This window comes from Ailuropoda melanoleuca, chromosome 14, assembly GCF_002007445.2.
Source record: "Ailuropoda melanoleuca isolate Jingjing chromosome 14, ASM200744v2, whole genome shotgun sequence".
NCBI classification, from domain to species: domain Eukaryota; kingdom Metazoa; phylum Chordata; class Mammalia; order Carnivora; family Ursidae; genus Ailuropoda; species Ailuropoda melanoleuca.
The window spans coordinates 928,309-953,803 of NC_048231.1; the positions used below are offsets into that span (position 1 = coordinate 928,309).

Below are 25,495 nucleotides of genomic sequence, written 5' to 3' on the forward strand. Positions count from 1 at the left end.
CAGTGCCTTAGCTGCGCCCCGAAAGCCGGCTCTGAAAAGTGGAGCTTTGGGGATAACCTTTTAGATCTGCTCTCTGAGTCCTTGCTTCTGAAGTCAGGGGCAAGGACTGAATAGATTTTCCACTGATGACGGACAGCTCCCGCGGAGACTGAGTGGCAAGTACTTAGTGCAGGGCCAGAGTGCCCATCCGAGAGGAAAGGAGGCCCTTCGTTCACTAATAACAGGAGTTCCTGGGGCTTGAGGTGAATACGTAACAGTCAACTCGCAAGTGACAGCTTGTTATTTTAAACACCTCATTGGAGATAAAATAATGACTATAGGTAATTAACGTAAAGAAACTTAAAGAGAGGAGGGGTCTTTCTTGGCCCCTGCTCCAACGGTTGATGATTGTGGAGGGGCAGAGGTGTGGGGCATGGGCTTTGGAGGTGGCCAGTGGGAATTTAAATCTTTCTATCGCTTCCTGGCTCTCCGCCCTTGGGCAAGTTACTGAATCTTTTAAACCTCAGTTTCTTCATCTGGAAAGTGGTGATAAGTGCCTGTGGCTCAGAAAGTTGAGTTAGCACAGGTGAAAATTTCTGGCAAGTGCCCAGCATGTTGCAAGTACCCAGTAAACAGTACTTAGTCTTATTTGAACCATCTTTTTTTTTTTTCTCTAGCCAAGAACTTCTTTGTCCTGCCTTCCTTTATTACTTGAGTCTGAGGTATGAATGACAGCTGACGACATAAAACAAGGCACAACATACCTTATATAATGCGGACGTAGAGGCTGAGCCCACCGCAAATGCCACTCCTATGATCGAATCCGTGTGGAAATTATCCGCATATGCCATCATGACGATGCCGGTAATGGCCATGATTGCGGCAACTATCTGTCGAATAGAACGCAAAGAAATTGAAAAAAATTGATGCTTTCCTATCTCAGGGCAAGCAATTGAAGACTTCCTGAGAGTTGCTAAATGCTTCCTCAAACCCAATTACCTCTTGTACATCGCCGTTTCCATGTAGGAAGGGTCAGTATTAACAAGAAATCAGTATGCTCGTGAGACATTCAGACAGAGAATATAAAAGCTGCTCACGTTCTAATTAAGGGCTAGTAATTGCAGTTTAATCTTTTAGCTCAACTTCTTAGAGATTAATATCCATGTTGGTGAAATGCATTTAATAGGAAATCACTCCAGAACATTTTCATCTATACTGTATTCTCTTTCTTCGAACAATTCAGCATACATTTCCATCAGCTCCTCGGATCAGTGCATGATTTTAAAGACTGACACATAACCAGGACTTGATTAGGGAGACGTAACATTGGTACAGCTAAGAGGCAAAATTTAGGCCAAGGGTAAAAAAGGAAAGTGTATCATATCTCCTACTGATTTATAAGGAGGGAGCTGAGTTCGCAGTGGCACATGGCTAGTTCTTCCTTTGGTTTATGTGCACATTAACCACATAAAGATACTTTTATCCCATTATTCTAGAGCATTAACTGCATAAAGTGAAATATTCATAATTTGATTAAAATCATAATGGTTTACTATAAATTGATATGATCCTGATCTATTCAAAACAGGGCTTCACTCCCTTAGTGAAACGCTGATTTGCATCTGTTTCTGAAATTATCTTGACCCGATTCTACTGGAAAAACATTTCAGAACTATAGTAAACAGTACAATGACGGCCCTGAAACAGGGAACAATATGTCATTTCCCTGCAAAACAGTCTCGCTGACTTTTAAACCAACACGCAGCTTTGCGGGCAATGTATAGGCACCTGGAGGTTAATTTTGTTAAGGTTCAGTTCTGAGTATTCCCAAGTCAATCAATTCCTGCGAGATGGCTTTTCCGCATGTGTGACTTTTTTTGGCCCCTCCGGATATTATTAGTGAATTATTTATTACAACAAAATGTAGCTCTTCGACATGTGACTGTAGACTCGCTCCAGGCCAGTGCGGAGTCTGAGAGCGATGACACGTGTAATTTAGATGCAATTTAAAAGGCAATTCTTTTGTTAATGACCACGCAAAGCAAGTGCGCTGTCGGTTTCCGACCTAGCTCCATGCTAAGGCATCTTTTATGAAAAACAGCAGGAGTCCTTGAGAACAGACGCTGACATGTCAGCAGTGAAAAACCGTCTTCATAAAGCGTTTTTCCGGGAGGCTGCTTGATGGGAGGCGTTTCTCTTGCTGAGTGAATATCATGTTCTCTAAAGCTCCCAGGCATGTGTTCTAGTTAGGCTTTGCCTCTCACTAGAGGGAATAGAATCTAATACACACACCATGAGGTGTCAAGGAAATTTCCCAAACAAGAAGTAATAGACTCATAAATAAACATGGGGAGGGGGTTATCTCGACCTGGAAAGTCTGTGAGGGCTATCATTTTCTTTGATTTGGGGATTTACAGTTCAGCCCAGGACTTGCAACGATCCTTTGGGCAGTCTGATTTCAGAGAAATGAAAAGGCACGTTAGACACTGGCATTTTCTGATTTGTTTTTGTGTTTAAATCATGTTCACGGGTCCAAGTGTTCAGGTGCACAAGTAGATTTCCCTCATAAGACTGAGCTTGGAGGACAATAAGTTTGAATCAATATTTGTTTTCTTTCAGCCAAGCATCAGTTACGTTTTCTTGTTCAGATCAAGACAGGGTTCTTAGAATACAGTATTACTCATAATGAACTCTGACATGATGTACTGTTTCATATTTAAAATTATTAAAATTATTCTATAACACGAATATCTGGGTTCTGGCAGTTGTGTGTTAATACAGAATTCTGGGTTTAGGGAACTATGAAAACAGCCTATTTAAAAAAAAAAGCAAAAAATAGGAACACTCTCTGGAAAGCGACAAACATTTAATACTATTCCCCCCAGGATAAGGCTTCAGTTAGAAGCACTTCCTTTTCTGAGTCAGCCTTTAGTAAAAATATATATGCACAATATGTCTATTATAAAATTTTCCCAAGATAGGAATTGGGTATGGACAAAGATTATAAATTTTATAGCAATTCAAAATTATAACTGTGATGCGCCTTTCAAAGATCTCCATCACATTTTATATTCCAGTGCTTGTGGAAATATTTGCCGGACCACTTAAGTTGACATATCAATTACACCAGTGTCTCTTTCAATTGCCCGTCATTGAGAGGAGCATTTTTCACGTCGGGGGGCCAGACAATGCGGTTAGTTAAGTTCTAAAAGCATGAAAATCTGAATATTTGAGATGTTAGCAAAAATTCTTCTCTATGGTATGAACAGTAATTTATAGGTTATATAGGTTTCCTGGGAGGAAAAGATAAATTATTTTCCACATTTTTGATTTAAATTTCACAACTATCTAACAGAACAAATTTTCTATGGCTATGTTTTAAGAAATGTTCAATGTGTTTCTTACCTACACAGCTGGAATTCAGGGAGGAGCGCTCAGCTAGTCTAGGAAATGCAGGGACATGTGGAGGGGGGAGGCTCGGTGGAGTGGTCACTCGGATGACCCCAGAGTGACTCTGTTTGGCACCCTGCGTTCACTGTGGAGCGAATACTTTTCAAATTTCCAGAGAAGAAATAGTGTAAGCGCAGAGCTGAGTCACAGGCATTTTCAGAATTAATCAGTTATCAAGCAAGGATTCATAGTCTGTTCTTTTGAACAAAAGACACAAAATGACTCTTCTTGGACTCAGGACACTGGACATGTGCCTGCGGGAAGCCCGTGCCTTAAATCCTGGGTCAGAAGTGCTCCTATGTGCAAATCTACATGGGGACAACCCCCAAAATGCCTTTGAGCACATTAGCGTCCACATGAGGGATGCTTCTGCTGAAAAGACACCATATCATGGTGTCCCCTGTCTGGCTCCAGAAAAATGTGGCTCCCCTCACAACCTACTCCAGTTTCAGCCTTATAACCAACCAGGGTGTCTAAATAAGACAGAAGACTCGCTGCTACCATTTCCTGAATCTGGTTCGGGTGAGCGTGTTCGTGACTGTAATGACCACAACACTGCCAATGCCTCATCTTTAATTCCGGAACCCTCTCGGCCTCTCATGTCACGGTGTGCCCACCTTGGGGGAGTACCCCGAGGAAGAGGATTTAGTTAGCCCGTTTGCCCAGCACACCTCTTAAGGGGCATTTCCTCCTCAGCCAGCTACCTTCTTCTGCAGGTTCAGGCCCCTGTGAGAGTCTCCTGTCAACTTTCAGGGCTAACCAGAGGGAGACCACGAGCTGGCTGAGTGTGATCCTAAAGCCCAAAGATGACTTTAGAGGTCAACACTGGACAACCTCACTGTGCTATTTACCACATGTGACCCTGCATGAAAGCTAGGCTTCTGTCACCTCTCAAAGAATTCATCTGTACACATAAAAGCTAGAGAAACATCTGGCTTTTGGCTGTTTCTTTTTTTTTTTTTTTCCTTGTAACATCATTTCTTTTCTTTTTTTTGTCTCAGGCCTTCCAAACCACAAGGGTTCTTGATCTCTGTGAGGGTTCACCAGCCTCATTATATTTACTGTTTCCCCCATTGACAAAATGGCGTCCAGAATTATTATTTGTGTAATAATACCAGCTCTTCTAGGGTTCAGGGTATTGAGGTGAACCTTTAATGGCTTCTCTAATTGCAGCTGAAATAACTTTCCTTATTTGCCTTGCGCTTAACAGTGTTTCTAAATCTGGGTGAGCATGGAGAAGCTTCCGTGGCTCACAACGGACCCCTGAATCCCAAGCCTGCAGCAGCCTCTAGAATGCAGAGCCTCAAAGCTATGCTGCTGGCAGGGCTGCATTCAAACTCAAGACTGAATGTCCGCAGCTATCGGTGGGATACACACTCATGCTTGCCGGTGAGACTGCACTGATGGTCATCCTTGTTCTCTTATTTAAATTGAGTCCATTTTCAAGGAAAACCAAGGCTACGCAGAATCCTTAAGTTGCCCACATGCTCCATTTAAGGTTCCATGAAGGTGAACCATCTGTTTTACTCAGATCCAGTGAAATTGGACAAGAGTTGAAGTGTGAGAAATGAAAGAGGTGGGCAGTGTATAGCTGTACAGATTGTGTGTGTGTGTGTGTGTCTGTGTGGACAGAGGGCACCTGGGGACTGGTCAAACCCAAGTTGTACAGAGCCCCAAACCAAGATTCCCACCCCCAACACACATCTATTTTTATACGAATAAAATCCATCTGCAAATGATCTCCAAGGGAGACCAGGATGGGAAAGGGAGAGAACTGCCAGATGGAAGGACTAACGGGTGTGCATGGAGGATAGAGCAGATCTACTGATGGCATCTCGTTAAGGGGTTATGGATTCCTTGTGGGTGTAAAACTGGAGAGCATTCCACTTCAGCTTTCTCCTCCCTGTATTCACAAATTTTTCTCCTGCCAAGAGGGGGATGAAAAGGATGGGTCCCACTACCCATCCTGTGCTGCCTCCTCCAGGAAGCATGAAGGTTCTGGATAGAGGATTCTGCACTGCCCACGAATGCACGGTCATGGCATAAATGTCAACCAAAGGCAAGATGGAAACAAAAGGTTATCTCAACTCTTCTCTAAATACATAATATTGGCACAAATCAGTAACAACTCAGCTCCAGTGTCCTGATTTAGGGCACTCTGGAGCCCAATTTCAATTCAGAGAAGTGCAGGTTAAGCAGTGAAAGATTCTGTTTAACTGACATACTCCAGTCGGTCCATGGTGGATCTTGAAAAGTGTCCGAAAGAGCTACGGTTTGGAAAGTTAACTGCATAGGGACCCAATTACAGCTAGAAAAATATGTGGGTGTCAAGTCAAAGAGACACAGATTCATTTCCTAAATCTGATAAGGAAGTTTGGGGTCTGCTGAAACTTTCACCAACCACCAATTTTCTTCCTCCGTTCAAGGAAATTTAAAAATGAAAGACAATTTTCAATTAACAATATAAAAAATTAAGGGATGGACGAGATCTGAAAGAAGAGTTTCGATTTCCTAGTCTGACATTTACTTTTCAGAGGGAGTGCAATCAATACCAGCAACAGAGAAGAAAACCCCAGCCAGTGGCTCATTTTCTTTGAGGAGAACCTTTTTTTTTTTTTTTTTTTTATTAAAGTGGTTTCTCTGCTTTTCATGAATTTAAGAACTCTAGCTAAACAAGACAGGATCTTGAAGATGGGAAAACCCCCTTCTTCAAAGGTGCAAGAGCTGAATTCTCACCAACACTTGTGCAATTTAAAAAAAAGGTCTTTTAAAAAAGTTTACTGATTTCCATGGGATGACCACATATTGGTTGTCCGCAACTACTCATGAAAGTTTTTCACCCACCAATGTTGACCAGTGAATTGGCTGGAATGATTGGATAGAAGACTAAATGTACAGCAAATTACCTTTCCATCCGTAATGCAATCAATATTCTAAGGAAACAAAATATTAACAAGTTATTCATAAAGCAGAATTCATTTTTCCGTGAGCACTGCTACTTCCGGCCGACTGGTGCTCCCGAGAAACGCAGTTACCGATTTTATAACCGAAAGCATCCTCATTCTGTGTAGGGTGTCATTTGGATGTGAAAAATAGAAGTAGGAAATGTGATCATCTTACATGTGAGCATTCTTCGGGTCTAACAAATGAGGAGTACAATCCAAAACCAATCTATCTGTAAACTACTGAAGCCTTAGAGTGAGTCAAAAATACAAATTGTAATCTGATGACCAGAAGCAGCGCTTTAACTATTAAAAAAAAAAAAAAAAAGAAGAGTCATCCAAGTGGGGCGGCCCGCCCAGGCTGGGCGTCACCCCGTCCGGATGTAGGCAAGGGAAACGGCGTTTACATCGTCAGTGTTCTGTTTGCTCTCCTGTAATTTCTCAAATGACCCAATTATACATGTTCTCGATATGTCTCCAGAAAAATAGAATTGCTGAGACTGTCAAAAGGCAAAATGCTGAAGATGTTTTGGTTCTTTTCATACCCCATGGCCTGACTACGGGCATCTTCAAAATGACACCTTGACATTTTTCTGGAACATGGCATTAAACACTTCCTCGTGTTTCCCAGCAAGGATCGCAGCATTTCCTGGTATGTAAAAAGAAAACTACCTGACTTCTACCATGCTTGATGTTCGTGTTTACCATTTTGCCATCTATGACATCTTAATTTATATATGTACTTATTAACAAGTATATACAACTCATTGGCTACATAACGTTTTGGGTTTTTTTTTTTTCTACCGGGTCTTACTACTTATGGACGCTGTAGTGGTTTCCTGAGGCTGCTGTCATGAATTACCACAAACAGTAACTGGAAACAATAGAAATTTATTCTCTCACAGTTCTGGAGACCAGAAGTTCAAAGCCAGAAGAGCCATGCTCCTGATGGCAGCTCTGGGAGAGAATAATACCTTGACTCTTCCAGGTTCTGGGGGCCGCCCCGGCTTTCCTGGTCATGTCACTCCAATCTCTGTCTCTGTGGTCACATTGCCTTCTCCTCTTCTGTGTGTCTCTCCTGTGTGTCTCTTATAAGGATATCTGTTATAGGAATTAGGGCCACCTAAATAATCCAGGATGCTCTCCCCTTCGCATGAGCCTTATGTTAATTATGTCTGCAAAGACCATTCTTCCACATAAGGTCACATTCATAGGGTCTGGGAATGAGGATGTGGACACCTTATTGGGGACCATTCAACCCACTATAGATGCCAATTTTCGAATGGTGATGGTCTGTGGCTTCTTGGCAGATTTCCGAAATGTGTGATTTAAATAGAAGTTACACAGCTGAGTTTGGTTTTTTTTTTTTTAAATCCCAAATAAACATTGAACATCTTGCATCAGTAAGTTCCCTGGTTAAATGCATTCATTCACTCTAATACAACTGATCTTCTCACTGATAAATCTAATAGTGAAGGTATTGATTCCCTTTCGGTATTCAGATGCCATTGAAAGGGCAGAAAAGCCCCTAAATCTCCTCTTTTTCCTTCTCTTCTGACAAAGCCCTCCAAATTCTCATGGGTAATCCATGGTGCTGGAAGATAGAAAAGAGAAAGATCTCCTAAGCATGAATTTATTTACTATATCCTCAAATATCTACTGAGTCCTATTTTGTCCCCTGCATTATTCTAGGTGCTAGAGACAGAGGCAGAGCTGGTTACATGGGCTTATGGCCTTTGCAGATGCACGGGCTCCCATGATTAGAAGGGCCTTGCCCTTAGTTTCATGCTCTGCTGTTGCCGCCTTGAGTGGTCCCTGTGTTATTTAAGAAACAAAACAGATCAACATAGGGGAAGGGAAGGAGAAATAAAATAAGATAAAAAAAGAGAAGGAGGCAAACCATAAGAGGCTCTTAACTATAGAGAACAAATGAAGGGTGGCCGAAGTGGAGGTGAAGGGGGATGGGTTAAATGTGTTGGGCATTAAGGAGGGCACTTGTTGGGATGAGCACTGGGTGTTATATGTAATGATGAATCACTGAATTCTACTCCTAAAACCAGTACTACACCATATGTTAACTAACTTGAATTTATTTATTTTTAAATTTAAATTCAATTTGCCAACATATAATACATTATTAGTTTCTGACTAACTTGAATTTAAATAAAAACTTGGGGGGAAAAATAAAGCTGCTTTAAAAATTAAAAAAAAAAAGAGTGGTCCCTGTATTTTCCTTTTGCATTGGGCCCCACAAATTACGTAGCTAATCCCGGATGGAGTAGTGAGCAACGTAGGGACGGTCCCTGTTCTCGAGGACTTGTCAGGGTACCTGATGGTAAACAGCCAGCACCAGCGTTCCACGTATAAAAACAGAGTGTTAAGCCCTTTGGACGGCAAATCTAAGTTAGCTGGTGGAGAACGCGGTGCCACATCTGGGTATATTCTATGGATCATGGGCTGGCTCGGAGTTTCTCATCTTGCTTCCAGCATAGCTTTCTACTTCTTGTCCGTGTCAAGCTTCAGTTCCGAATTTTTGAGCAGCGTCTCCCGAGATAGAATCAGAATTTGCTATTGAAAAAAGTTTTAAGGGTTAATGACTATCATCAACTCTCTCTATCGTATTAATTTCAACATTTAGGGGGCCAGGGACCCTGAAATCATTGCAACAAGAACAATATTTTCATAGAAAGATAGGCTTCAAATCCAGGCTTGGACATCTCTTTCAGAGAATAATCAGTGTGTGAGGTTTTCTTCTGGGAAAAGGCTTTTCATTTGTACCTCTTTCTAAAGAATTATTTTCTCAATATTTTCATCATGGTGGCATGCCTGATTACATGAATGAGATCTGGCTCCTTAAGTCTGCATGGCTTTCAATCAATCTAACCTAGAGCAAGCATACAAAATATTTTTTTTTTCAAATCCATATTACTTCTGAAAGGAATAAACTCAGAACTGAAGTGGCTGGTGGAAGTTTAATACAGTTCAATTAAGGATTTGTACCCCAAAGTACAAATTGTTGCTTTTCGTTCCATTTCTAGATTAGTCACACTAGATACATAGCCACTTTTAACAGCATTGTGCCATTACCAGTGACTTTAATTACTGTTTGGTAACCTTATCTACTTACACCAATGTTAATTAAATCCATCTTGGGGTTGGGGGGAGGGAAAGCATGAGGGAGTTGTCCCAACATATGTTGATTGAAAAAAAAAAACCATATGGTTCTTTACTGTAGCTAATTTTCTCAGACCCTTCTTTCCTGAGGACAGAAGGAGTTGATCACACCATTAATTCTAAAAAAAGAACTTATTTTCCCTGTTTTCGTGCCTCCTGTTGAAATCAGCTGACTGCCCAAGGGAGACCATCTCTTTATCCTTTCATGATATTTTAATTGCCTGGGTGTCCTAATGCATCTTCAAATTCCACTTTGTACTCAGAACCAATGGGGAAAGTTTGACAGAAATTCCATGAAACAGAGGAGCTCTCCCGATGCCAAGGATTTACGATTACAGGTGGCCTCACGCATCGAATCAAGTGTGCCATTACCCTCACTCCCATGAACCTGTCTTTCAGCACGATCCACGACAGCAAGAAGACAAAGGCTTTGTTACAACAGAACAGAGCAGAGACATCCGTGGCTGTCAGCTTCCTTAAAGCCAGTAAATACAGGTAATTAGTCAAAGTCCATAGAATAGAAAAGGGAGCAGTTCTTTTAAGAAAGAGCTTCAATGTCAGGCCGTCTTCACCAAAAATCCGGCTGCATTCCCTAGGAAAGAAAAAGAGGTTAGTTGTCGGGTACTAACTGCGACACATTTTGGGTTGTCTAACTCTTGACAGCCATTTTCTGACAAGAACACAAACACGCAACACCCATTGTTCATCTGTGGAACTTACTGAACCCAGGGCTCCCACCTACAGCCACAATGGGGGCAAAGGGTTCCATGGACAAGAGCCCACGACTCCCCAGGCACAGAGCTAGGCCCTTTCCTACCTAGATATTCTCTCGGGATGGCTGGGGCAGCCAGTCTGCTGCTGCTGAACATTCTCAGAGAAGCCTGGAGAAATACAGAAATGAGGAGTTTCTGGGATTACCAGCTATTAGACGAGAGAGAAGACTCTTTCCCAAGGGGCGAATACACAGGACCAACAGGGCTGTGCCCGTGTGAACAGGTAGAGATGACGTGCTGTCTCACATACCCTGGGAGGCCACAAGGCGTAGGGTTTTATTTTTCCTAGGGGACAAGGCCTCTTTCTAATGTATCCCCCCAGTTGACTAATTTGTTTTTCCTCTAGCATTTTCAAGACAGAAAAAAATGAAGAAAGCTTCCGTGGTGACCCCAAACTGGTAAAATAAGTAAATAAAAAATCAAACTATGGACTCTGAGAAACAAACTGAGGGCTTCAGAGGGGAGGGGGTGGGGGAATGGGATAGACTGGTGATGGGTAGTAAGGAGGGCATGTATTGCATGGTGCACTGGGTGTTATACGCAACTAAAGAATCGTCGAGCTTTACATCGGAAACTGGGGATGTACTGTATGGTGACTAACATAATATAATAAAAAATCATTAAAAAAATCAAACTCAGGTTTTATTTATATACACACATTTGGCTGTTTTGGAGGAATTATCTGAATTCGTTGTGTGAAAATAATCACTTCAGTTAAATGTTTGCTTTGATTTCTGACTAAATTGATTATTTAACCCAAGGGGCCATTTAATCAAAATGTTCAAACTAGCAGTATAGACAGGCAATAACGATGTGATAGGATAACAGTGCTTGTCTGACTATGGACTGGAAACAGGCTCGCCATTGGGATCACTCAGCTTTCTTTTTTCCGCTCAGTTGTTCATGAACATCCAAGCATTTGCTGGGTAACTATCACGTGCCAGGCAGTGTATTTTCAAGAGTAGTAGAAATATCTGGTTCAAAGCAACAAGTTACTAATGTTTGCATGATTTTGATGACATCTACACGGTTCTAGTTAGTACTCGCTCTGGTTTCTCTTCCAGCTTTTTCTGACGAGAAACAATTGTGCCTCAAAGTATTGCAAACCAAAGTCTTCACTAGCCAATGTCTGCTTCACACGTATGAAGTGACTTCCCCCATAGGAGGGCCACACGGAGGGAGGGAGTGACAAAGTGGCGAGGCTCTAAGAACGGGAGTATGGCCTTCAGTATCAAGGCTCATGGTAAACCCTGCTCGCAAGCAGCTGGGAATGCTGGGAATTGTAGGCCAGCGAAACCCGGAGGGTTAAAAATACATACGGTACACACAGCAACCTGTGTGATCGTTTTCCTTCTTATGTGGGAGACGACTACAACAGAAGGATTTTTGTGAAATAAGTGTGTGATGTCCCGAAGGAAAATTTTAACTGAAAAGAGACAAAACTTCAAGGAAGGGTGAAATAACCTAAAAACAAAGTCTCTCGTAAACAGAAATGGCCCCTGCTCACACCCAGGGAAAGGGAGGGCATCTCTCAAGCCCCGTGGCCACAGACAGATGCTGAATCAGAGCCACGTGCAAGACCAAGTGGCAGGTGGCACAGGACACCCCTTCTGTCCATTCTCACAAAGGGATCTGCTCCGTGAGAAAGTCTGCCAGGGACAGCTGGAGCTGAGAGTCGTGGGCTCATCCTGACACCTGCAAGGACCGAGTGGCTTTTGAAATACACAGTGACGATGAACCACAACAAACACATTTCTGAGGAAAGGGTTTCTTTTCACATCGCTGACCCTGGCTGGTGACGGTTCTTCCTTCCCAGAGCTCACCGTCGTGCTGGGTTGAATGCTCTCAAGCAAAGACTTCGAATGCAGGAGAGCACACGTTCTCACCCCGCGGGGAGGCACGGTGACAGGGAGAGCCCCCTCCCCCAGGGGGGCAGGGACTGTTCTTTTCACCTGGCCCCACCTGTCCCCCTGGTGTTGGCTTCCTTACTGTTTCCCTCTTTTTCCTTCTCTTCCTGCCAGCCTGCTCCCCATTTGTCACTGCTATAGCAGGACTTCAAAATGTTCTCCATTCAAACGCCAGGTCACCAGTGTAGGACCTTATGCTATTTAAGTATTAAGCACACAGAAATGTGACAATTCAGGAAAAGAAAGGATTTCTATAGATAAGCGAGGAACAAGGGGTCTCTCCTTGGGATGATGAGATCAGAATTTCTAGGCAAGAGGCATAGACAGGTGGCAAAACTTGGACTGAAGCTTATTTAGAAGCTGGGGGACCCTAATAAATTAATTATGCTCAACACTGGGGCGCCTGGGTGGCTCCATCATTTAAGCATCTGACCTTTGATTTCAGCTCAGGTCCTGATCTCAGGATCATGGGATTGAGCCCCGTATCAGGCTCCACACTCAGCTGGGTGTCTGCTTGAGATTCTCTCCCTCTCCCCGTCTCTCTCTTTGCCCCTCCCCCAACTCACAGGCTCTCGCTCTCTAAAATAAAATACATAAATCTTGAATCATGCTCAACACTGCTACAGCACCTGCTAGTTACTGACGCCTTCTACGTGTCAGCTGACATCGTACGCACATGTCATAGGTGCCTGGCATAGATGAGTATATCTTTGGCTCTAGTTTCATGCTTTCTAGAGATTTTTTTCCTTAAGAAAACATGCTTATTAAAACTACGGTTTATAATTTTTTTAATTAAATTTCAAATTCCTGTGATGCAATTAAATGCTCTTGATTGTAATATCAGAAACAATTTCCAAAGGAACAATCCCTACGATCTAGATGTGATACGTTATTGAAAATTCTTTTGATGTTAGTGATACGAAAAAAACTGAAAATCCTTTCATACCATTCAAAGGAAAAGACGTCAGGAAAATAGTCAGGAGGTCTAATGCTATGGGACAAATTCTGTTTCCACTCTCATACACTAACTCTATTTTCCCCTTGTTCTGCCATGAGAGCTCCGGGAAGTGCCTTCTTGGCAGAGGGTGTTAATGAGTCTACAAAGAAAACAAGATCAAGGATCTCAGAATTTTCTGGCAATGTTTACCTCGCCTATGGAGGAGGCCTCTGGAGAGTGTTCCCTTCAAAGACAATGTTTTCTGCTTGACAATAACAGCTCTTTGATTTGGTTTCAGAAACGGTCAACCTCACCCTGCGTGCACTAACAAGTGGACGAGTCTTGTCAAACCACAGGTTTTGCTGAATTTGGAGCTAGTCAGACATGAGAGATGTGGTGGAGACGAAGCTGATTCCCAAAACAACGTTTCTGTCGGCAGCAGCCTCTTGTAAATGTGTTACCTTAAATAAAACCAAGTTGGCTTGCTTTGAGGTGTTCTGAGGTATTACACCCCATACTAAACTCTTGTTTTTATCAGCATCTGTGTCTCGACCATAGGAGCACTGGGGTAGAACATACATACTGGATAAACTATGTTCAAACAGGGAGAATTCAGTCTGATAATCATGTCCCCTATAGTCACTTATGAAATATTGTTATTAAAAAAGACCCTATGCCCCGACATCATGTCTATTTTGATGGGAATCAAATACAAAGTATCCTTAGCAATCACAAACAGGTGTAAGGTTTATTTCTTTCCTCCAAACCAGAAAATATTAATTACTTTTATATAGGTTTTGTTTAATTTTAATTGAATAATCATGGACACTGGGGAAAATCAGCTCACAGCGGGACTTTAATATTCTCAGGTGCTTCCAAGCTGGTGATAGAAAATGGAAGTTGAAGATACACCCTTTGCAGTTTGTTAAGTTTTTAAGGACAGTCTGATAACGCACATCTTTTCATGAAGTACAGGGGCAAGAAAGAAAGGTGATTTTGGCTTCTGCGAGATGAGTTTCTTGTCATTCTGCCAAGGAACAATGGGCTGGTGTAGAGAACTGTCCCTCTCCCACTGCCATCCACTGAGGGTTTTTTTTCTTTTCTTTTTTCTTTTAAAGAGACAGCCAGCGAGAGAGGGAACACAAGCAGGGGGAGTGGGAGAGGAAGAAGCAGGCTCCCAACGGAGAAACCCGATGTGGGGCTCGATCCCAGGACCCTGGGATCGTGCCCTGAGCTGAAGGCAGACGCTTAATGACCAAGCCACCCGGTGCCCCATCCACTGAGGTTTTGACTACTGTTTTGTCTCCATGATTAGAGTGACTGTCCTGGAAGTTATTCCTTGAGTGCTGTGCCGGACTGGTACTGCTCCCAAGCGCTCCAAGATGGGGCTGCAGAAGCCAAGTTTAGCACAGAGCAATTGCTAGAACCATGGCACTACCAAGTTCATAGCTGGTGAACCAACAGTGAAGGCCCCATGTGCTCCTAGCCAGCAAAGAACAGCGTCTTCTAGACCTCAGGGCTGGGCCACCTGGGTGGCCCAGTTGGTGGAGCATCGACTCTTGGTTTCGGCTCAGGTCATGGTCTCGGGTCATGAGCCTGAGCCCTGCGTCAGGCTCCCCGAGTCAGGCTCCCCACTCAGTAGGGAGTCTGCTTGGAATTCTCTCTCCCTCTGTCCCTCCCCTCACTCCCTCTCTCTCTGTCAAATAAATAAATAAATAAATAATCTTTAAACCATCAGGGCCCAACTTCCTTTTTTGGGGAACCAGATCATTTTATCCGCTTAGGTACCCCAGTGTCTAGAATATTGAGCAAATGTTCTTGTAACAATTAATCTTATTAATACATGTTTTTTTTCTGGGCTTGAGACACTTGGGTGTTCTTTTAAAACATGACTTTCAGAGCTAATTCTGGATTTAAATCTGGATCCTGTTATTTAGACCTATGTGACCTTGGACAAGTCATTCAACCTTTCTAAACTTGTTTCCTCTAGTGTTAAAATGGGAATAACACCACCACGTGAAAAGGTATATGTTACCACCAATGATGATTGATTAAGACAAGAGCGACAAAAGTGCCAGCACAGTGCCTGGCATGTGTCAGACATTCCATCATTTTCCTTAGGGGGGACTGATTCTGTTCCCTAGTGCTCATGTAGTCATGACTAACCTTAGATCCTGGCTCTCCACACTCCCCAAGTCAACTCAGTTCATATTCCACAGAGATGAAATGAAACTATGCATATTTTCATGAAATCATTTTACAGCATCTTGTATTGGCCATTTAACATGCAACCTACCTGAATTTTTTCATCGGAGACTGCTTTTCTTGAGCAGTGGCCAGATGACCAGAATAATAGACTGGGAAAAACATAATGTTCCAGTTTGTTGAAAACCAAGTCATGAAAAATGGACAGTAGAAGTTCTTGTAAGTAATTTTGACGATCTGTGTGGTTCCGACCCAAGACGATGACACTGACAAGATGATCAAGAGTCCCCAGACAGCCTTCAGAACCACAGACGTGCAGGACCGGCAGCGAGCCTTGATTCGGTTTTCTTGGCTGCTGTTCTCAGGATGAGTCTGTGTTCCATCATCCCCTGAAAACAGGAAAGGAATACAAATGTGTGGAAATCAGGTTATAGGACAGCAACCAAAGAAGCAGACAGTAGAATCACCAGGATTTTGCTTTTTTACCATCACTTAAAGAGATTAATAACTCTGGCTCGCTTTCTCTCCTGAATCTTTACTCTGTAAGGTACAGTATGGATTTCGACCCGCATCCATTGTCAAGGCCATGACAATGCTCATGAACTTGGTGGCTGCTATGCTGTCCTTCCATGCACCCTAACCACTTCCTCGTAAAAGCATTACATATTTCAGCCCCGAGGACTTTGGCATTAGCCACGTGACCTGCTTGGTCTAATCAAACACTAACAGAGAGATGTGTAGGACGCCACCCAGGAGAAGCTTTAAGAGGCATCACAAGGTCCCACTAAACTCTCCTGCTTTTCTTCTCTGTCACTAGAATGGAAAATGCTGAATAGGAGCTGCCCTTTCAGTCTCTGTGGGAGAATGAGCGGAGCCCAGCCAAAGCAGCCCTGTATCTGCTGACGTGAAAAATAAGTGAGAAATAAGTATTTGTTGTTCTATTAAGGTGTGTTTTTTTCCCCCTGAAACTGCAGCAAAGCTGACTATTAAATTGAAAAGCAATGTGTCCCAAGAACAGGGCAAATCCTGACTATACAAAGTCATTTCCCACCTCGGAACAAATTACAATTTAATGTATTTCTGGGAGCACAATGAGTTTTGCCTTGTAATTTTACATTTACTAAGAAAATTTAGTAGCATTTTTTTACATTAAAATAGACAAAACTCTCTGAAAGTGACAATCATAAAGGCCTTCTCTCTTGATAGAGAAAACAAGTTCAACACAATAAATTTCTGCACCTGTCAGGAGGTTAAAAGGGAGCAGGGTCACTCTGAGTCCCCAAGCTGAGATCCCAGGTGTTAGAAACCTGAAGGAAGGGAGGCAGAATTGTCTGTAAGTTCTTTCCTGTCTCCAGGCACCTCCTTTGAGCACAGGGTTTGTCCTAGGGGTTAAGAGAGTGGTGTAGTCCGCAGACTGTAAGTGGTAGTGGATGGGTTTCTCACTTTATCTCTCTAGAACCTGCTATCTCTCTCCCACTGGATGCGGTCCTATTGCTTAATGAGCCAGGCGTGACTGCCCCCCTTGGGGTATAAAAACGTTCACCCAGCTAAGGCTTTCTGACATCATTATTTGGGGGAGGGGTAGCAAGCCTTGAATTGGGGAATATAAACTGAGAAATGACAAACACAGCAATTACTGTATGACTTCCAAGTCTTCTAAACAGTACTGGATTCTCAGAACCTAGGCCCCCAGAAGATGAAAACTGGTCTTCTTTTATTCATGTATTCAACAAAATCTTATAAAAATTACCAGGAGCTAGTGAGCTAGTTGGGTCCTAAGGGTTCAAAGAGGAAAGACCTGAGCTCATAGCCTAGTGGTAAGCCAGAAAACACATCCAATATAGTGTGATAGGGCCAACTAGGGCAGATACAAGGGCATGGGGAGGCAGAAGAGAAGTACTGGTTAAGGGATGGGGTGTGAAATGATCAGGAGAAACTTCCATGAAGCAGTGACATTGACATGAGTCTGGAAGTGTGAGCCAGGTAGCCCCCTTTACTGTGTGTAGACAACACCTGCTCTTTATAACAGCTCCGCAAATCCTCTCCATAACCATGCGACTCATGCGGAGAGGAGAGGGGAAAAATATAAAATGAGTGAGAGGATAGAATAAGAGACTCTTGTCTTGGGAGGCTGGGAAGGAAACATGAACCTACCTAGTGAAGTAGGTATTATCACTCCCATTTTACAGATGAAAAAACTGAGACTTCTGTTAAAAGTTGTCCAAGGTTGAACCCAAGTTGGTAGGACTCTAGCATCCAAATCTTTTATTCTGAATGCTCATTCTGTCTAGATTTCAGGCTTGAGCTCTTCGTTCAAGCACTAGAAGTTTCAGAGCTGATTTGGAGAAAAATGTCTGTTTCCTGACAGGAATGGTGGTCTTGCATGAGGCTTAAGAGGAGTGATGCCTAAGAGAAAGGTGTGCTCTGTGACACTTCAGATTACATTATTCTCAAGGACCATCTCGTAAAGGAGGAATGATTCTACAAAGGTTCTCAGTGTCCCGTTCGGTTGATATCTGCCCTCACTGTCACCTTCTTTGAAGACTGCTTGGTGCCCCCATCATATCACGGACAGTACTCCTAATGACATCCCTCCATAGCACTGACCATTCTTCTGCTAACTAGATTTCACTGTTGCCAGTTCTTTCATTTTACCATCTATCGATACCATAGAAAGACCTGATCTCCAGAGCTCTTTCATCTTCCTGATCATTTTAAATTCTCTATAGTCCTGCTTAGATATATAGCTTCGTGTACATCACTAAACTGATATGCCAGGAGTTCCATCCATTACCATGAAACCTAATTAGAGTCATTAATGGTAGAAGCCACTGGAATCTGGAAACATGAGTGCAACCATCGTATGGCCCTGAGCTCATGTTTGATTCCAGTCTTAGCCTCTTTATCTGTCAAACAGTGATAACATTTGTCTCATGGGATTCATTCTGAGGTTAAGTATATAACATTCATGAAAGTATGGTGAGCTGCTCTTCAGACTAGTCTCCTTTTTTTTGTTTTCGGTGCGCTGGAATATCCCCAAGTGCCTTCAGAATCATCGCAGAAAGAATAAATTATGTCCCATGCGATCTTTAATGGTATAGCCTTTAAAATTTGTAGTCTGCCTATGATAGATAGGGCAAGTCTTTATTAACCAGTATATTTAATTAACTGGAACATTCTACTCTGCAGATAACTGGGATAATAGGAATATTACTGCAACTTATTAAAGCCAATTAAAACTTCCTGAAGATTTAAGAGTCATTTTCTTCATTTTTTAAAAAGAACCTCAGCCTTGGGTCAATGGTTACTGAGATACTATTTTAAAATATTGTCACTTTTTGAAAAATATCTTTTCCTTTTTCTTTTTTTAAGATTTATTTATTTATTCATTTGCAATAGAGTGAGAGAGAGAGAGAGCACAAGCAGGGGGAGTTGCAGAGGGAGAGGGAGAAGCAGGCTCTCTGCTGAGTGGGAAGCCCGATGCAGGACTCGATCCCAGGACCCTGGGATCATGACCCGAGCTGAAGGCAGACGCTTAACCGAATGAGCCACCCAGGTGCCCTGAAAGATTATCTTTTCTTACATAAAAAAACCTCTTCTCAAATTAGAAGAGCCCCAGAAGAGGCTTTTCTACTTCCTGTATACCTTTGTTGACCGCTCCCCACCCATACTAAGCGCCCTGAATTCCACTCTCTTCTGTTTATTTTTTTTAAGCCAGTTTTCTCAAAGTTCTGTTTTACTTTCAACTAACCATTTATTTTGGATGGAGCGTTTTGTTGTTTTTGCTGCTTTATTATTGTTCTTAAGGATGCAAGAGATTTTAATATGTTACTGACCGAGCTGAAGCAATGAGTGGAAGGAGAGACTGAAAATGCAGGCGGCAGAAGGACGGGAGGTGATTATGCACAGAGCAAAAGGAGTTGACATCGGAAAGGAGGAGCACGCATGTTAAAGGTGGCTCCAAAATACGGTAACTGGCGAACAAAAGAACAGAGACATCGCGGCACAGAGGAAAGCATCTGTTGGCATGCGACCATTTCGCTCTTTGCAGACACGGAAGTGTGGTCACGTGACAGAGGAAGTGCGTATGCACTGGGCACTCGGGCACGTTCTCTCGGGAAGGTGATAAGATGTCCGCTGCCAAGAAGGATAGTGTGGGCGGCAGCCTAGTGGACTCAGCTGCAGCAGAAAATGATAAATTTGCTGGGAAATCCCTGGATCTAGTTACGAGATTGACCTAGGGATTCCAGTAACCCGAGTAACCCGGGAGTCGGTGAGTGTGGTCAGGCGGATGTGAGGAAAGCCTGGAGGTCTTGAGTGACCAGGAAATGCTGATCAGGGAGGCAGTGCAGTGTCCTGAAGAAGGTCTAGGACTGGGAAAACTAGAAGGGTTCCAAGGACTGCCAGTCCTGATGAGCACAAAAGCAGAGTCCGTGATATTACTGCTGTTCTTACTCTCAGAGAGGGAATGCGCTGTTACTGCATCCCACGGTTGAGATCAAAGATGCTGGCGTTTGACATCTTCAGATGAGAAAACTAGTTACCTTATAAACTTAGCAGGGTGTCACTGTTTAATCATGGGTGAAGCCCTTCAACGACAGTCTGGTATTCGGCTTCTCCGCTACGCTGACACCACTACCAGATCATATCGATACATTTCCCTTCTTCCTTCTCCCACTTGATGAACCTTCCCTACTCCCACCCCTCAGAGTCCACGTAACATCTCTGCGTGCTGGGCCAATGGCACGACCTTCCACGGCTGGGTAGAAGGTTACTTAAACGTACTGTTATTTAAGAGGCAGTCACCGGCGTTACCTGCTCTGTTCTGCCTTTCAACTCTGTGTCCGCAAACTCCGGAGGGTCCCCGGCTCTGAAGTTCAAGAATAGGAGCAGAAGAATCTTCGGTGACAGAAAGAGGGGACAGTTGTCTACTGATGCCACCGTGGGAACTGGGGCAGTTGGCTCCTGGTTTACATCGAGTAACCGATGATCTGGAGGTACCTGGGAAGAAAGAGTTCACACCAGTTTGAGAACTGCCCAGAGGAAAAAGGAAACAGGTTTTTTTTTTTTTTTTTTTTTAATGTTTATTATATTATGTTAGTCACCATACAGTACATCCCTGGTTTCCGATGTAAAGTTCGATGATTCTTTAGTTGCGTATAACACCCAGTGAACTATGCAATACGTGCCCTCCTTACTACCCATCACCGGTCTATCCCAATCCCCCACCCCCCTCCCCTCTGAAGCCCAAGGAAACAGGTTTTTAAAAAAGATTTTTAAAAATGTATTTATTTAAGAGAGGGAGAGGCAGAGAGAGAATGAGCAAGGGCTAGGGGCAGGGTGGGGGGGAGGGATAAGCAGACTCCCCGCTGAGCAGGAATTCCGCCCCCCCCCCACCCTCAGGACCCTGGGATCATGACCTGAGCCAGAGGCAGATGCTTTACCGACTGAGCCACCCAGGCACCCCCGAACAGTTTACTGCCTTGGCAGTAAGATACATGGCAGCAGCAATCACAGTCCTGATGGGACATTCGTTGAGCTCCATTTTGATTTTATAAGAGGAGCTCCTAAAAACAAAATTCTATATTGGCAAGGTCTGTGTCCCTAAGTTATCTTAGGCCCTTTATAAGGGCCTTTTGAGATAAATCTGTCAACCAAAAAAGAACTTTAGATAATGGTGTTTGGGTTGATACATCTGTTCTGAATTAGAACTGTTAACACAAATAGTTTACCTCAAGGGACGGAAACTGTTCTGTCACACTTGCTTCTTCCCTTTTCCTCCTAAGATTGTTGAATTCTTTTTTTTTATAATATTTTTTTATTATATAATGTTAGTCACCATACAGTGCATCCCTGGTTTCTGATGTAAAGTTCGATGATTCATTAGTTGCGTATAACACCCAGTGCCCCATGCAATCCGTGCCCTCCTTACTACCCATCACCAGCCTATCCCATTCCCCCACCCCCTTCCCCTCTGAAGCCCTCAGTTTGTTTCCCAGGGTCCATAGTCTCTCATGCTTCATTCCCCCTTCTGTTTACCCTCCCTTCCTTCTTCCCTTTCTTCTCCTACCGATCTTCCTGCTTATGTTCCATAAATGAGTGAAACCATATGATAATTGTCTTTCTCTGCTTGACTTATTTCACTTAGCATTATCTCCTCCAGTGCCGTCCACGTTGCAGCAAATGTTGAGAAATTGTTCTTTCTGACAGCTGAGTAATATTCCAGTGTATATATGGACCACAGCTTCTTAATCCATTCATCTGTTGAAGGGCATCTCAGCTCCTTCCACACTTTGGCTATTGTGGACATTGCTGCTATGAACACTGGGGTGCATATGGCCCTTCTCTTCACTACGTCTGTATCTTTGGGGTGAATACTCAGTAGTGCAATTGCTGGATCATAGGGAAGCTCGATTTTTAACTTTTTAAGGACTGTTGAATTCTTAACTAGTGAAACTGCCAACGGTGTCTCCGGTGAAGTCCACTCTACACGTTCCCATTGGATTGGTCACAAAAATCCAATTCGGTTGTGTCTCCTCCATCATATCTGGCCTCTATCCACTCTTACAGAGGAAAATGCAGCCTTCAGGATCCTCCACGGGCTAAGCCCCTCTGATCCCGATTAATCTTCCATGCGTCCCCACCCAAGGTGGCTCCGCTTCATGGGCCTGCAAACAGTGCAGCCACACAGGGCTCAGAAGGACCTCACACGCCTCCCCCACTACGGTGCAGAGTTGCCGTGTGGAAGTTCTTTTATCTTTGTTTCTTTTGTGAATTTAAATTCAATTAGCCCACATATAGTAGCACATCATTAGTTTTTGATGTCGTGTTCGATGATTCATTAGTTGCATCTAACACCCAGTGCTCATCAGATCACGTGCCTTCCTTAATGCCCATCTCCCGGTTACCTCATCCCCCACCCACCTGCCTTTCTGCAACCCTCAGTTTGTTTCCCAGAATCAAGAGTCTCTCGTGGTTGTCTCCCTCTCTGATTTCTTCCCATTCTGTTTTCCCTCCCTTCCCCTATGATCCTCTATGCTGTTTCTTATATGCCACATATGAGTGAAACCATATGATAATTGTCTTTTTCTGATTGATTTATTTCACTTAGCATAATCCCCTCCAGTTCCGTCCACGTTGATGTAAATGGCAGGTATTCATCCTGATGGCTGAGTAATATTCCATTCTATATGTGAACCACATCTTTATCCATTCATCTGTTGAAGGACGTCTTGGCTCCTTCCACAGTTTGGCTATTGTGGACATTGCTGCTGTGAACGTTGGGGTGCATGTGCCCCTTTCACTACATCTGTATCTTTGGGGAAAATACCCAGTAGGGCAATTGCTGGGTCGTAGGGCAGCTCTATTGTTAACTTCTTGAGGCACCTCTGTACTGTTTTCCAGAGTGGCTGTACCAACTTGCATTCCCACCAACAGTGTAGGAGGGTTCCCCTCTCTCCACAGCTTCGCCAAGCTGTTGTTTCCTGTCTTACTAATTTCAGCCATTCTAACTGGTGGTATCTCATTGTGGTTTTGATTTGTATTTCCCTGATGACAGATGTGGAGCATTTTTTTCATGTGTCTGTTGGCTATTTGTATGTCTTCTTTGGAAAAGCGTCTGTTCATGTCTTCTGCCCATTTATTGACTGGATTATTTGTTTTTTTGGGTGTTGAGTTTGATAAGATCTTTATAGATTTTGGACACCAGCCCTTTATCTGATATGTCATTTGTAAATATCTTCTCCCATTCTGTAGGTTGCCTTTTAGTTTTATTGACTATTTCCTTTGCAATGTAGAGCTTTTTATCTTGATGAAGTCCCAATAGTTCATTTTTGCTTTTGTTTCCCTTGCCTTTGGAGACGGGTCTAACAGGAAGTCACTGTGGCCAACGTCATAGAGGTTGCTGCCTGTGTTCTCCTCTAGGATTTTGATGGATTCCTGTCTCACATTGAGGTCTTTCATCCATTTTGAGTTTATCTTTGTGTATGGTCTAAGAGAATGGTCCAGTTTCATTCTTCTGCATGTGGCTGTACAATTTCCCAATACCATTTGTTGAAGAGACTGTCTTTTTTCCATCGGATATTCTTTCCTGCTTTGTCAAATGTTAGTTGACCATAGTGTTGAAGGTCCATTTCTGGAGTCTGTATCTGTTCCATTGATCTGTGTGTCTGTTTTTGTGCCAGTACCATGCTGTCTTGATGATTACAGCTTTGCAGTAGAGCTTGAAGTCTGGCATTGTGATGCCCCCAGCTTTGGTTTTCTTTTTCAACATTCCCCTGGCTATTTGGGGTCTTTTCTGGTTCCATTCAAATTTTTGGATTGTTTGTTCCAGTTCTGTGAAAAACTGTTGATGGTGTTTTGATAGGCATTGCGTTGTATGTGTAGATTTCTTTTATCTTTCAATTTGTTTTTTGTAAGTGACTTCCAATGGGATAATGGAGCACACACAGGGGGCTGGGGCTTGGAGCCTCAGCTCAGGCATGGTCTTGCCTCCTGTTGCCTCCCCACCTCCTGGGGTGGGTTTTCATCCACCACTCCCATGTCTTTGCTTAGCAATCCTATGGGGACCTGGGTACTGGTGTAGGGCGTGTTGGGATCTCAGGGTGAGACCCTCAGTGTCTGCGGGAGCCTGCACTCACCCAGCAAGTATCTCCATGTCCAAGGAAGCAGATGTTAAATAAATGAAAAACACCATGGTGAAGTGGAAAGAGAGACAGAGAGGGAGAAAGAGAAAGAGAGAGAACATAAGAAAGGAAAAAGCCATTTTCTGCCTTTGAAAAAGGGGCTCTACATTTTCACTTTGCACTGGGACCTCTAGCAGGGCTAGCTCCAACCTGAACACTCCATTCCAACTAGGCTGGTTCTGGCTGTGTTCTGACACCTTCCTCTCACTACTGACAAGCTTTAAGCCTTTAACTGTTGTTCCTCTACCCGGAACATTCTGAATCCACCCAAATCTTTAAACACTACGATCAAATCCTGATTGGTTCATGCAGTCTTTGCTGTTAAATCACATGCATCTATACTTCCTTTGAACTTTTACTGTCTGAGCTCATTTGGCAACAGTCTTGCACTAGTTGCCCCAATGCTTAACTTTCTCCTGTGTGAGTGCTTTCACTCTCTCCATCTTCAGAAACTGCCTGATGTCGGAGACTGCGTTCTTCCCTCTCTCTTTCTCTCAATAAACTTTTAATTTTGAAATAATTTTACGTTTACAGAAAAACTGAGAGAGTTCAGAGAGCTCCCATATGCTTTTTACCCAGTTCCCTCCAATGGTAACATCTTGCATCTACCCACCTCGTGCATTTATTAAAATAAAAAGATTTACATTGGCAATTACTATTAACTACGCTCCAAACCTCATTTGGATTTCCCTAGCTTTGTCACTAATGGCCTTTCCCTGTCTCAGGACCCCATCCAGGACACCACGTGACATTCAGTCATCGTGTCTCCTTAGCTGCCTGTGTTTGTTCAGAGTGCATGTATTTTTCCTTGGAAGTTATGAGTTTCTCTATTCCCACGGATACAAGGGGAAGAACAGAGGCTATCATCCTCTCTGGTCACAGAGGCTATGTCTCGGTGTGGTGCTTCTGAGGTGGTAGAAACCATCAAATGAAGAGCAAGATCTTGAAATAGCAATGGCGTCTTGGCTTTAACTCGGCTTTGACTAATCACGTCACGTACTGTGTGAGTCATCACTTGAAGCAATCAAATCAGAACCCCAAGAAGCAGGGATATCCAGAAAAAGAAAGCTTGAGTTCCTGAACCGTGGTCTCCAACAAGAACGTAGCAGAACAGCAGAGTAACTTGGCTGTGAGCGTTAGGTCTGCAGTCTGGGCCTCCCTGTCTATGACCAAGTGTATCTTATTTTCTTTTCTTCCCTTTTCTTTTTTTCTCAGTCTTGGGAAAAACAAGTAGAGGTATATAAAAATGGAGTTAGCGATACCATCCATTATTAAATGACTTAAGTTGGCCTAATTAAGACGTATTATCTAATCTTGGATTCAAAATAATAAAAAATGTATGGCTATTCAAATAAGCAACAGAAGAATTACATATTGATTATTATGCTTAAATTAATGCTATGTTAATACTGTTATTATAAAAGTGTCAAAAATACATAAGGTT

The 25,495-nt window shown here is 43.0% G+C and overlaps 1 protein-coding gene and 1 long non-coding RNA gene across 4 annotated transcripts in view; one reads left to right on the forward strand and one right to left on the reverse strand.

Annotated features, from left to right (window-relative positions):
• The window catches only part of SLC35F4 (solute carrier family 35 member F4), a 238,667-nt gene that overhangs the window by 7,543 nt on the left and 205,629 nt on the right, over positions 1-25,495 (reverse strand). For both annotated transcript variants that reach the window (XM_034642830.1, XM_034642831.1), the window contains 4 exons: positions 20,183-20,368; positions 15,459-15,756; positions 9,918-10,137; positions 744-869 (listed from right to left, as the gene is read on the reverse strand). In XM_034642830.1, the coding sequence (XP_034498721.1) occupies positions 744-869; positions 9,918-10,137; positions 15,459-15,756; positions 20,183-20,368 (830 nt within the window). The remainder of the gene's footprint in view (positions 1-743; positions 870-9,917; positions 10,138-15,458; positions 15,757-20,182; positions 20,369-25,495) is intronic.
• LOC117796040 lies at positions 6,885-10,823 on the forward strand. Of its 2 annotated transcripts, none has more exons than XR_004620369.1 (3): positions 6,885-7,023; positions 9,945-10,040; positions 10,665-10,823. It is a non-coding gene; the product is annotated as an uncharacterized LOC117796040 (long non-coding RNA). The 2 variants fall into 2 exon arrangements; XR_004620370.1 differs by having other exon boundaries at positions 6,890-7,023; positions 9,809-10,040.